Genomic DNA, 13632 nt, shown 5'->3' with positions numbered 1-13632 from the left:
TGGACAGACTCTGTACATTGTATCCAGGAGAACGCCTCGCCGTCCTCACCACCGTCGGCAACAATGTATCCCCTCCAAGTTGGAACAGGGACGGCGGGGAAACCTCCAGCCGGGATCGCCTAGCCTGGAAGCGTGTCATCTAATCTTCAGACCAATGCCCGGGCCGTGCTCCGCATTTCAGCCCTCAAGTCCATGAGAGCGGCCAGGACGTCTCCACAGGTCGGGTCACTCCGCGTCGGTAGCCGGTCCGCCACATCCCCCGGTTCACTCAATTCGGCCACTGGTCTCGGGGCGCATGGGCCCCCAGTCTCTGCAGTCCCCGGATCAGCCAACGCGTCGGCCCGGAGGACAGGCGCCATGTCCGTGCCTGCAGCCCCCAAGAAAGAACAATGCGGGGACGAGAGCGGCCTCGGTAGAGGCAATAACGGAGCCGCCGGGGGAACTCCGTGAGCAACTGGGGAGCAGCACCGGATGGGAGTCCTCTACACGTCCCGTGGGGAACCGCCGTCCACCACGGTGAAGCGCTCCAAGATGGAGGTCGCCCAGTTCACGACGGGGATGGCAGGGGGAGTGACGACCATGGGGGGGGGCCTCCGTGTCTTCCACGCCACAAGCTGTGCTAAGGAGAGTCTGACCCAGTTGGAAGGGTCCGACTCCGGTCGTCCGAGCAACGCTCTACGCCCCCAAGGTCCACAGCGTTGCACCAGCCCGTCTCCCCCTATACGTCTCACGGCGTCCAGCGGCGGCCATCAGCGCAGGGTCCAGGGGAAGCGCCGGAGGTCAGAAAACTTCGAGTCTGCCACCGATTCCGCCGATAAAGATACCGGAAGATAGCCAGTCGATTCAGCGCCACTATTCCACGCAGGTAGGTCGGTGCAGGGCAGGATAACTGATCAGGATGTCCAAGGGAAGCCAGACGGCTTGCGGAGCCGGGAGCTCAAGCGTCCGTCCCGTCCGCCATCTTGGCTCCTCCCCTGAAATTGCTTTTTAAGTGTCAGTTTAAAATTCATTTCCTTATTAAAAATGCTGCTATCTTATTTGCTTATAAAATAAAGATTTAAAATGTAAAATGCCTTTTTCCTTATGATTAATAAAGAAAATAAAATTAGATTTGAAGAAGACAAGCTGGTCTTGTTTATTCATGGTCTAGTTACCATCAGTTGATTCAATCGCCATAGTGATCTGTTTAATAAATAATACATGTTTAAAACCATGGTAAAGATGATAAACTGCAGTTGTATATAATAGTGTAAATAATGAGTGAGCACATTTATTAATCAGACCACCTGATTCAGTTGCTCAGAAATTGTCTCATTGGTATTATGGGCCTTTATATGTGTTTGTGATTGATGGTGAGTATTGAGGAGTTAGGTAGCGTTTATGAGACAGTTTTTCAATAGGAGCGCTGGATCAATTACTTGGTAGCAGAGTTACGGTTTCCATGGTAACTAGCATGCTACATGGTAATTACATAGGATTGATGTCTTAAACATGTTAAGTTTGTTTAGTTGTTACATGTAGTCGAAAGGTTTTTTCCAGCAGTGTGAAAATTCCTAGTTTTTGGGCCGGCATGAGAAGTGTGACAGGTGAAGTTACACAGTGCATTTGTGCTGTTTCAAAATAGTGGTATTGTCGTATATCACTAGTGTTGTGGTCGTACAGCACAAGTTTAGGGATTTTAGGTGTGCAAGGTAGAATGTATAGTGAGGATTGTCTATGAAATTGTAACATTTGAGTATAGGGACTTCTGTCCTGTTTTAAAACTCACTGTGAAAAGAGTAGTAGAATTTATCTAAGCTTGAGTGAAGGGTAAGGAAGCGTCGTCTTCTTACTGGCGAGTGAGGATTTCTATTGGTGGGTTAAAGTCCTACTAAAGATTCATGTATGCATGGTTAGGGATTTTTCCGTATGAATGTGTGTAAATGAATTTGTAATATACGATCAAGTAAATCTCTAGATTGTCTCTAAGGAGGTATAAAATATCTCTGTATGTGCATTTAGCCCCTTAAGTGCTGCGTCGGGGCGTTGGCCGACGGCAGCACTACCTCCCCAGTGCTGCGCACGACCTTTGGACGTCCATTCAGCACTAGTTCCAATGGACAGCGCAGCACTGGGGAGGGATGTTTACGAGCATCTATGAGGTTAGAGAGAAATAAGTTTGTTATTACTTGCTAGAAGGGTAGGGTAAGGCTGCTACTTACTTTATCGACAAATTCATATATTCTGTGAAAATAGCGTTGTCTATTTCACTCGTAAAGAATACTTGAATGCTTGGAAAACTATCACTTTATTTTAGCGAAACAGACAAATGGTTTGTTTTTGTGTAGTTATTAACTGGATTTAATTGAAAGATTTGTCAATATGGCGCTGTGAATTTTTTTAAAAGAGGGGTCAGTTCAAGGAGCAAGTTGAGAGACAGAGAAGCTGCAGCGGTAGCATACGTCACAAGAGTCGCGCTGTGATTGGCTAACATACGTCACAGTATTCGCGCAGCTGATTGGCTCATCCTGAAAAACTGTAATTCTATTGGTTGAGCAAAATAGTGACGAAGCTTAACCTGATTGGTTTGTTGGTAAGTTTCACGCACGGATTGGTTGGTGTTACGGAATAACAAGGAAGTTGTTACGATCTTTTCCGAAGTAAGGGAAAGAGTTTAAAAACATGGATTACTATTTTACGAAAGAGAAAAAGAAGCTTTCATGGTTTCAGAAATTAAAAAATAAATTTAAACCTGATAAAGAAATTTCAACCAAGGCGGAAGATTAATTCATAAGTACAAAACACCTGCAGCTTATATGTTGGGTGAATATGGTTATCATACTTGTCTTTGGATTGAGAATTGGATGAAATATACTGAAAATGATGGTGTATTAGCATGGCCAGAACATGGATCTTTTAACATAGCGGTTTTGAAAAACTTAAGAGAAAGAATGATGAAACTTGTACCAAGGCCTAGACCTACTCAATTTGAAGCTCTAGTTGAATGGGAAGATGAAATGCATGAATTAGAGCGAGAGAGCAGAGGAGTAAGAGGAACAGGACCTAATCATAGTCTTAATAGAGAAACACATCACGATAGAATGCATCGATGGAGAAGCGCAGACATGTGTGATGGCTTATATCTACTGAGACTAATTGATTAAGTAATTGAACGAAAGTGTACTCAAAAGACAAATAGAATTAATGAAGAAAGTAACTCAGAGGATGCGGTATTAGAAGACATTTATACTAAGAAACCGCCACCTTATCACCCAGTTTGTACATTGACTTCTCCAAGTGCCCCACAAAGAAAAATTATTGATGAAACATCCCTTGAAATAAATCCGAATGTTAGAAAAACACCTGAAAGAGTAGAAACAGGACATAGTTCAAATATATCAGGAGAAAATAGTAATTTTACTGAAACCGCAGTTCAGAGAGATGAAACCCCAAGAAATGGAATCAGAGCAGAAAGGTATGAGGGATTATCATTAGCAGATACCTCAGAATATATTCGCTCAGCGAATGAATTAATACAGCAGTTAACAAAAAGCATGGAAGCAGTAACAGTACCTGTAACCATTGGACCTGTTCTTCCAGTATTTGATCAAAAAGAAATTAGACATTCAGCTTTAACTGTTCCATTAAATTCAGAAATTCAGAAAGTGACAGAAACATTTTATTCAGACTTGTCTGAAATACATCGAGAAAAAATGATGATGCCTGACTTAACTTTTAATCAAAGTTTGTCTTGTAAAACTCCGACTGGTGCAGATTCTGATTCTGGATCTCCAGAAAAGAGTTTGAGTAAAGTAGATTTAACACAAACCCAAGAATGTAAATTACTTGATGTCGAAAAATTAAAAGCAGATTTAGAGGAATTAATAATTGGTACAATTGGAACTGACAGTTTGAAGGCATATCAGGATGATGAATTAATATTTATTTGTAAAAGCATAACATGGAAAAGAAAAAAACAAATATGATCAATTGGAAGATTTGGCTTCTGAATTAGAAGTGGATTTAAGTAAGCAGAAGAATTTGCAGAAAAATTATAGGGTGGATTTTTCTGACAAAGACATTGAAAGTATGAATACTTCAGGAAGAATCATTCATATAAAAGATTTAATTGTGATTTTGAGAAAATTGGGTGAATTGAGTAAATGGAGAGTGAAATGGACAAAGAAAAGAGATGAAGACAGAACAACTTTAGCTTTCCCAGTTAGAGAAAAGGAAAAAGTGGTAAATGAGTTTCCAATGAGAGAAATAGCTGGAGGAGGATATGTTCATGCCCCGTGGACAAGACAGGACATTTTGCTGTTCACAAATGATTTCCCTCGATTAAGAGAAAACCTTGTAGAATGGTATCGACAGGTAGAAAGATTTGTGAAAGTTTCAAAAGTTTTGTGGGTTGATCTTGATGGATTATTTGACAGAATGTAAAACTGCTATAGATTGGCCTAGAGAGGAATTTGTACAAGATAAAGTAACAGGTGCTCCTTCTCCAGAGGTAATGAGAAAGTACGAACAGGTAATTGTGTTTTTGAAAAACAAAATTCCTCCAAAAGAGATATATTGGGTTAAAATTGACAGAACAATCCAAGAATCAGTACATTCATTCTATGAAAGATTACTGCTGGTATTTAAACAATACAGTGGTTATGAAAATTTAAGTGAGAAGGACATGAGCCATTTTATATACAGATTTGTATATGGCTTGAGACCTGAAACTAGTGAAATGGTAAGAACTGGAATAGTTGGTTGGCAATCTCACACAGTATATGATATCTTGAGAAAAGCAAAATAGTGTAGTGATGAAATAGAAGCCAAACAAAAGAAGCTGAAAGAAAAAGCTATGTGGGCCCAGGTAAAAGTGGCTGAACAACAAATAGCAACTTTAGGAAATAAGAATGTTGAACAAAATCAAGGGAAATTTAAAGGTAATTATAATAAACAATAATTGATGGGAAATATAGAAGAGTTAAAACAGAAACTCCCATGTTTTAATTGCGGCGAAATTGGACACTGGAAGCGCGAGTGTAAGAATCCGCCCAGAATTCATTTAAAAAATACATTATTAAATCCACAGATGCAGAATGAGATAAATGGGCAGCAACAGCTACAGCGACAGGTAGTGATTCAGCAAAGTCAGTTACCACAACCGCCACTTCCAAACTGTGTAAATGTGCAGAGATACAGTGCAGAAACAGGATTTAGCGGAGGTGAACAGGTAAACAGATCACCGAGAGTGAATGTGTCGAATGTGTCTCAACAATATTGGTTGAAAGAAGATGGAGGGAGTGAATCTGAGGATTACTTCTGACGGTGCCTGAGAGAGGAGGAAGAGTGTGTGCTTGGAGCCACTCTTGAGGTAGATCAATCTGGTCCATTTGTAAATGGTAAAGTGAATGATGTAGAAATTACTTTCCTAGTGGATACAGGTGCTACCCGTTCTACTGTTAGATCAGTGGAAATAGAAAACCTTCCTCTCTCTAGTGAAAAAATCCAAGTAGTAGGTGTAGCTAATCAGCAAATAAAAACAGATTTAACTGAACCAGTTGAAGTTGAAATAGGCAAATTTAAAGACATGGACAGATTTGTAGTTTTTGATAGCACTCCTGTAAATCTATTAGGAAGGGATATACTTTGTAAAATGAACTGTGCAATATATTGCTCACCGGATGGTATAGAGCTTCAAACTCTAGAAGAAGATGGTCTTTACAAATTAACAATGTCAATGGTTGAGGCAGAAGAAAGCAAATTATTTCCTGTATTTGATAAGAATAATCTACTTGAAGAATTAAAAGACACAGTGTAACGGGGTCCCCCTTGGGAGCACCGCCACAGGGCGCGAACTGACCCAATGTGACCCCCCCCCTCTTCTTTCCACAGCCCACGCAGTATTCGGAGTGGTACAGCCCCGACACCTACAGTTGTGACGAGGAAGACGTATGGCCCTTTAACCAGCCCGGCGGTATAGAAGAGGCGGAGTCCCACAGGTGGATAAAGGAGGAGAACGCCCAGCACCAGGTGTGTCTATACACCGGAGGAGCGGTCAGAGTGGAGAGGAGCGGAGTGGCGGGAAGCAGCGTGGAGGAGCGGAGAGAAGAAGGACGAGAAAGCGGGGAAGAGGAGCGGAGGAGAGGAGGAAGCAGAGAGAGCGAGGACAAGCGGAGCGACAGCATCAGGAGGATCTACGAGACCCCTCGCTCGGAAGGAGAGCCGACGGATCAGGAGTGGACCTGGGAGCTGATTGCCGAGAGCAGTGCGGACCGAGCCGTGCAGGAGGAAGGAGACGCCGAGAAACCAGAGGAAGAACGGGGAACGCCTGGAGGCCAACACCACGCGTCGCCCAGCCGTACGCCAGGAGGGGTACGGCTCACGGAGGTACGTAAACGCTTCCTGGGGTGGTTCACAGATAAAGCCCGACGACTAGCAGACAGGGGTGGGAGGAACCTGAGGGACGTCCCCAGGGGGGAAAGCACGAGCACTCGCCCTCCTCCTTGAAGTTAATATAGCAGAGCAAGATCACTGTACTGCGTGTTCCCCTCACTACCCCCAACCTTGTGTTTCCACCTGCATATCTGTGCCTCTATTCTGATACTTGCCTCTCTTTTCCTTTTCCCCCTTCGGCATCGGCGTGGGCGGCCAGCACGGAGCCTCCAGATCCCCCTGAGCGGCGGAGTCCGGTCCGGAGGAAAGAAGAGGGAACCCGTAGGAAACAGCACAGAGAGAGAAGCAGATCACCACGGAGGTCCACAGTTCGCAAAACCTGTACAGATGCACTGTATGAGCAATTAAAAGCCAGAGTCACTAAAACACGTCTCCTGCCCATTTCTGGTCCCGCAGTTACAGTGGTGGAGAATGCGGGCACTGTAGCCATCTGCGACCAGAAGATGGAGAGCGTGGTACAAGCCTTGGTGCAAGGGCAGGAGAGGTTAGAGAGGTTGGCAGAGCAACAGCTCAGGGCAGCAGAAGCCGACAGAGAACTGATAAAAACAGCCGTGACGGCCCGTGCTTTGGACCCCCCTCTTACGTCCGGCCCAGTGTCAGTCAGTAACATACCTCACACCATAGGCGGGGTCTCTCTGCAAAAGTACCAACCTGGAGAGGACCCCGATGCCTTCTTATTAAATTTTGAACGGGCGGCCAGAGCCTGTGGATGGCCTGGGGCCAAATGGCCGTTTTTTTTGGCCCCGCTGTTGGTTGGCGAGGCCCAAGCCGCCTACCAGGTGGCCAATCCAAGAGGTGATACCCCTTATACGGATATCAAACGGATTATCCTGGACCATCTTGGATTGGACCGGGAAGCTTACCGGCTGAGGTTCCGGCGAGAACGAGGTGTAACAGGAGAAACGCCAAAAACCCTCTTTGTCAGATTGAAGATGGCCGCCGACAAGTGGCTCAGCCCGAACGAAAGCACAAAAGAGGAAATAATGGACCGGATTTATTTGGAACAGTTTGTAGAGGCGCTACCCTTTTCCACCCAGAGGTGGCTAAAACAACACCCTGATCTGACGACAGCTCAAGCCGTAGAGATGGCTAACACATATTCCCGAGTACAACAGAGACCCCTGCAGGCCCAGGAGGCGGACAAGGTGAAGACGCCCTTCAGACCTGAGAAGAAACTCCTGCGGGCTCCAGAACCACCCAAACCCCGTCCCTGGAAAAGCGAACCCCTCCCTCACACGGGACCACAGTGCTTTGAGTGCGGGACCTGGGGGCATATAGCCAGACATTGCCCCAGGAGAAGACCGGCAGACGAACCGATGGAAGTAGGATATCTGCCCCGAACCGTCCTCTACTCGGCGGAGATGGGACACGCATACCGCGTAAGTATGAGGATAAACGGTAACCCCGTGCAGGCGCTCCTGGATTCTGGCTGCCGCCAGTCGGTAGTACAGGCCCACCACGTAAGGCCCCACCAGCTCATACCACACGAACAAGTATACATCCGATGTGTCCACGGGGATGTGAAACCCTATCCCGTCGCTCTATTGCCCCTAGAACCCCAGGAAGGACCAGCCGTAAGGGTTCGGGTCGGGGTATTATCTACGCTCCCTGAAGATCTGATAATCGGAACGGACAACCCGGCCTTTTTGTCCATGTTCGAGCGGAGTATGGCCCAGACGAAGAAGACACTGGAAACAAGGAGACCCTCCGAAGCGGTGACGGCGTTAGCTTCATCGGATCCTTGGACATTGGACCGCAGTTTCCAATTCGCCCAGGCCAATGACTCCACATTGATTAACGCCTGGGAGAAGGCACATTACACCCAAGACGAGGACCCACGGCGTTATCCGAGACTGTATATCAAAAACGGCCTGTTGTACCGTCAAGGGGGAAAAGAGGACCCCGAGCAATTGCTGGTTCCAGTGACATTCCGCGAACAAGTCCTGTTCTTTTCGCATTCTCATTTAGTGGCCGGTCACACGGGAGCAGAGAAAACCACCCAGAACCTCCTGAAGTGTTTTTACTGGCCCGGGATATACAAAGACGCTTTGACCTACTGCAAGGAGTGTGACATTTGCCAAACCAGAAACATGACGAGGCCCCCTGCGGTGCCATTACAACCCCTCCCCATTATTGGAGTTCCCTTTGAACGAATTGGTATGGACATTATTGGACCTCTCCCAAAAACAAAGAAGGGATATTCTTATGTCCTAGTCATCGTAGACTATGCCACGCGATTCCCGGAAGCATTTCCCCTCACGTCCACCACCTCCAAGAACGTGGTGGACAAGATGCTTGAGCTATTCATCCGGGTGGGTTTCCCTAAGGAAATACTAACTGACCAAGGGACCCCTTTCGTGTCACGCCTCATGGGGGACGTATGTAAAGTGCTTCACATCCACCAGATAAGGACCGCTGTATACCACCCGCAAACTGACGGATTAGTAGAGAGATACAACCGCACTCTAAAAACTACCTTAAGAAAAATGCTGGAAGTCAACAGTAACGAATGGGACCAGGTGCTTCCCATTGCTTTGTATGTCATCCGAGGGCAAACCCAAAGCAGTTTAGGGGTCTCGGCCTTTGAGATGTTATATGGGAGAAAGCCCAGATCCCTACTGGACATGACCAAGGAGGCGTGGGAAAAAGAAACCCCCGAGGAAACCGCAAATACCCTGGAATACGCTCGAAACCTGCGTTCCAAGCTAGGGAAACTAAGGGACCTGGCGTTCGCCAATCTCGAGAAACACCAGAACAAACAGAAGACCCTTTATGATAAAGGAAAGAAATGGAGGAGCTTGGAAAACGGAGATTGGGCTCTAGTGTTGTTGCCCTCCTCCACACAAAAATTTAAAGCGGAGTGGAGTGGTCCGTACCAAGTCGTGGAGAAGATCGGTAAGACCAGTTACCGGCTACAAGTGAACGCCAGAAAAAAGCAAGTCTACCACATAAACCTGCTAAAGAAGTGGTTAGGGACACCCCCCCACCAGGTCCACCTTGCTGAGTCGGAAAAAACCCCTTGCCTCTCCACGATTCCCCTGCTAGTGATCAACGACGATTTGAGACTGGAGGAAAAACAAGAGTTGCTGGACGTCCTGCTGAAACAAGATCAGGTGTTTTCAGACCTCCCGGGGAAAACCTCGATGGCCGAACACCGAATAGACACCGATCCAGGGAAGACCGTAAAAATACGGCCTTATCGGATCCCAGAAGCCCGAAGGCAAGACATACGCCGCGAGGTAACTGACATGTTACAACTAGGCGTCATACGCCCCTCACACAGCAACTGGTCAAGCCCAATCGTTCTCATACCCAAACCGGACGGATCACGCAGATTCTGTATGGACTTTCGGGCCCTAAACGCCATCTCGAAGTTCGATGCATATCCCATCCCTCGGATTGACGAACTCATCGAGAAGTTGGGAGATGCGCAGTACATAAGCACGATAGACCTCACAAAAGGGTACTGGCAGGTACCGCTGAGGGAGGAGGACCGGCATAAAACAGCCTTTTCAACCGCGGAGGGCCATTATGAGTTCACGGTGCTACCGTTTGGCCTTCACGGAGCCCCCGCCACCTTTCAGAGACTTATGAATAACGTACTACACGGTCTGTCGTCCTTCACCTCAGCGTACCTGGACGACATTGTGGTGTTCAGCCCCGACTGGAAGACCCATTTGAGGCACCTCTCGCAAGTGTTGGATACCCTGAGCCAGGCTGGACTGAAGATCAATGCAAGAAAATCACGGATAGCCTTTCACAAAGTGAAGTACCTGGGGTACATCCTGGGACACGGCATGATCGAGCCACAAACGGAGAAAGTCCGGGCCATTTCGGAGGCACCGTTTCCCACCACAAAAAAAGAACTGCGTGCGTTTTTGGGGCTAATAGGGTACTATCGACGGTTTATACCGAACTTTGCTCAGGTGGCCTCCCCCCTCACGGATGCCCTGCAGACCTCTGTCAAGCAGGCCGCACTGGCCAGACCCACGGTGGTCATGTTGGACTCTTTCAACGAGTTGAAGAAAAGGATCACTTCCACCCCGTCCTCAATTCACCGGATTATACACATCCATTCTCCTTGCACACGGACGCGTCCGAGTTTGGGATCGGCGCGGTGCTGTCCCAAGAAGGCCGGGATGGATTGGACCACCCAATCCTGTTCGTCAGTCGGAAGCTGTTCCCGCGGGAACTAAAGTATGCTACGGTAGAGAAGGAGTGCCTGGCTATCCGTTGGGCCGTGGAAAAATTGGCCTATTACCTCGAGGGCCGGCCCTTCTCGCTCTACACAGACCATGCGCCCCTTACTTGGATGGCACGGAACAAATCCTCCAATGCCAGGGTCATGAGGTGGTTCCTGGCCTTGCAGCCGTACAACTTCAGAGTGTGCCACAAGCGGGGTGTGGACAACGTTGGGGCTGATTTTCTGTCTCGTCATCCGCTTCCCGAGCGGAAGCGTCCAGGGGGGGAGGTGTGTAACGGGGTCCCCCTTGGGAGCACCGCCACAGGGCGCGAACTGACCCAATGTGACCCCCCCCTCTTCTTTCCACAGCCCACGCAGTATTCGGAGTGGTACAGCCCCGACACCTACAGTTGTGACGAGGAAGACGTATGGCCCTTTAACCAGCCCGGCGGTATAGAAGAGGCGGAGTCCCACAGGTGGATAAAGGAGGAGAACGCCCAGCACCAGGTGTGTCTATACACCGGAGGAGCGGTCAGAGTGGAGAGGAGCGGAGTGGCGGGAAGCAGCGTGGAGGAGCGGAGAGAAGAAGGACGAGAAAGCGGGGAAGAGGAGCGGAGGAGAGGAGGAAGCAGAGAGAGCGAGGACAAGCGGAGTGACAGCATCAGGAGGATCTACGAGACCCCTCGCTCGGAAGGAGAGCCGACGGATCAGGAGTGGACCTGGGAGATGATTGCCGAGAGCAGTGCGGACCGAGCCGTGCAGGAGGAAGGAGACGCCGAGAAACCAGAGGAAGAACGGGGAACGCCTGGAGGCCAACACCACGCGTCGCCCAGCCGTACGCCAGGAGGGGTACGGCTCACGGAGGTACGTAAACGCTTCCTGGGGTGGTTCACAGATAAAGCCCGACGACTAGCAGACAGGGGTGGGAGGAACCTGAGGGACGTCCCCAGGGGGGAAAGCACGAGCACTCGCCCTCCTCCTTGAAGTTAATATAGCAGAGCAAGATCACTGTACTGCGTGTTCCCCTCACTACCCCCAACCTTGTGTTTCCACCTGCATATCTGTGCCTCTATTCTGATACTTGCCTCTCTTTTCCTTTTCCCCCTTCGGCATCGGCGTGGGCGGCCAGCACGGAGCCTCCAGATCCCCCTGAGCGGCGGAGTCCGGTCCGGAGGAAAGAAGAGGGAACCCGTAGGAAACAGCACAGAGAGAGAAGCAGATCACCACGGAGGTCCACAGTTCGCAAAACCTGTACAGATGCACTGTATGAGCAATTAAAAGCCAGAGTCACTAAAACACGTCTCCTGACCATTTCTGGTCCCGCAGTTACACACAGTGAATGTAAAAATCTGGGATTTTACTGGAGATGAGATGGGTCTGATGAAAAATGTAGATCCAGTACAAATAACAGTAAAACAAGGAGCAGATTATCCAAACATTCCTCGGTATAAAATGAAAGCAGAAGTGATTGAAGGAGTTATTCCTGTGATAGACAAATTCATAAAACAAGGTGTTTTAAAAGATATCGAGAGTAGCCCATGTAATTCACCAATTATGGGAATCAAAAAGCCAAACGGAACTTTCAGAATTGTTCAGGACCTGAGAAAGGTTAATAAAATTGTTGTCCCATGTTGCCCAGTTGTACCAAGCCCAGCGGTAATTTTATATCAGATTCCCCATGATACAGAATGGTATACAGTTATTGATTTATGTAATGCATTCTTTACTGTTCCATTGCATCCAGAAAGCCAACAAATGTTTGCGTTCCGGTTCAAAGAACGTATTTTAGCATGGTGTAGAATCCCTCAAGGGTACACCGAAAGTCCATCTATTTTTAATCAGTTGCTTATGAAATCATTGGAAAATCTAGATTTACCTGGAAAATCTATGTTAGTGCAGTATATTGATGATCTCCCTGTAGCTGCAAAAACAAGAGATAATTGTGTAACAGATACCATTACTCTTTTAAATCATCTGGCAGATGAGGGACATAAAGTATCACCTGCGAAATTACAGTTTTGCAAACAAGAAATGAAATATCTTGGTCACAGAATTGCCAAAGGAATCAGACAAGTGACAACAGAAAGAATAAAAATGATTCAAGCAATGCAACCTCCAAAAACACAGAGACAAGTTCGAATGTTTCTAGGAATGGTAGGTTACTGTCGCCAATGGATTAGTGGATTTTCAGTAATTGTAAAACCACTGCAGAGACTGACAAAAGCTGACATAAAAGACCCAATTAGCCTAACAGAAACTGAATTAGAAGCTTTCGAACAGTTAAAGAAATGTTTGTGTGAAGCTCCAGCATTGGGAATGCCTGACTATGAAAAAGAATTTGAGCTGTATTGCAGTGAAATAGAAGGATGTGCATTATCAGTTCTGATTTAAAGACATGGAAGACTGAAAAAACCAATAGCATATTTCTCATCTGTTCTTGATCCTGTTGCAAAAGCATTATCAGGTTGCTTAATAGCAGTAGCTGCAACAAGTGTAAGTTTGGAACAAAGTGAAGGAATAATAATGGTATTTCCTGTAAAAGTATATGTACCACATTCAGTTGAAATTCTTCTCACTAGAAGCAAAACACAGCATTTGACAAGCAATAGACTGACAAAATATGAAAAAGTTATACTTGGATCAGACAATGTTTCTATTGCAAGATGTGTGAATTTAAATACTTCTACATTACTTCCTGACACATCTGAAATAGAGATCAGGGATGAGGTTGATCATGCATGCTTGGATGTATTAGAATATTGCACAAAACCAAGGCAGGACATTAAAGATATCCTATTATCTGAATCAGATTATGTTTTGTTTGTTGATGGTTCATGCTTGAGAACAGATGAAGTTGTTCTGAGTGCAGCATATTCAGTGTGCACAGTCGCAGATGTAATTGAAGCTTCCTCTCTTCAAGGAATTCGTTCAGCTCAAGTAGCAGAATTAATTGCTTTGAATCGTGCATGTGAATTGGGAAAAGAGCAAAAGATTACCATAGTGACTGATAGTCAATA

The 13632-nt window shown here is 46.7% G+C and overlaps 1 protein-coding gene across 1 annotated transcript; it reads left to right on the top strand.

Annotated features, from left to right (window-relative positions):
- The first annotated feature begins 7357 nt into the window (after positions 1-7357).
- Positions 7358-11599, top strand: LOC147702588 (uncharacterized). Its single transcript, XM_086929422.1, has 2 exons — positions 7358-7811; positions 10985-11599. The coding sequence occupies exons 1-2, from the start codon at positions 7365-7367 to the stop codon at positions 11597-11599; spliced, it is 1062 nt and encodes a 353-aa protein (XP_086785548.1). The 5' UTR covers positions 7358-7364.
- Positions 11600-13632: the final 2033 nt, after the last annotated feature.

Source organism: Lissotriton vulgaris, chromosome 7 (assembly GCF_964263255.1).
Source record: "Lissotriton vulgaris chromosome 7, aLisVul1.2, whole genome shotgun sequence".
Taxonomy (NCBI): domain Eukaryota; kingdom Metazoa; phylum Chordata; class Amphibia; order Caudata; family Salamandridae; genus Lissotriton; species Lissotriton vulgaris.
The sequence above is the reverse complement of the archived record's forward strand: the minus strand, read 5'-3'. Positions and strand labels throughout refer to the sequence as shown.

Excerpts from the sequence above, each read along its gene's own strand:
- LOC147702588 (XM_086929422.1), top strand. The coding sequence starts at position 7,365 with ATGGCCGCCGACAAGTGGCTCAGCCCGAACGAAAGCACAAAAGAGGAA. Across the intron at positions 7,812-10,984 it reads AGATGGGACACGCATACCGC|CCCACGCAGTATTCGGAGTG; the intron begins GTAAGTATGAGG and ends TTCTTTCCACAG.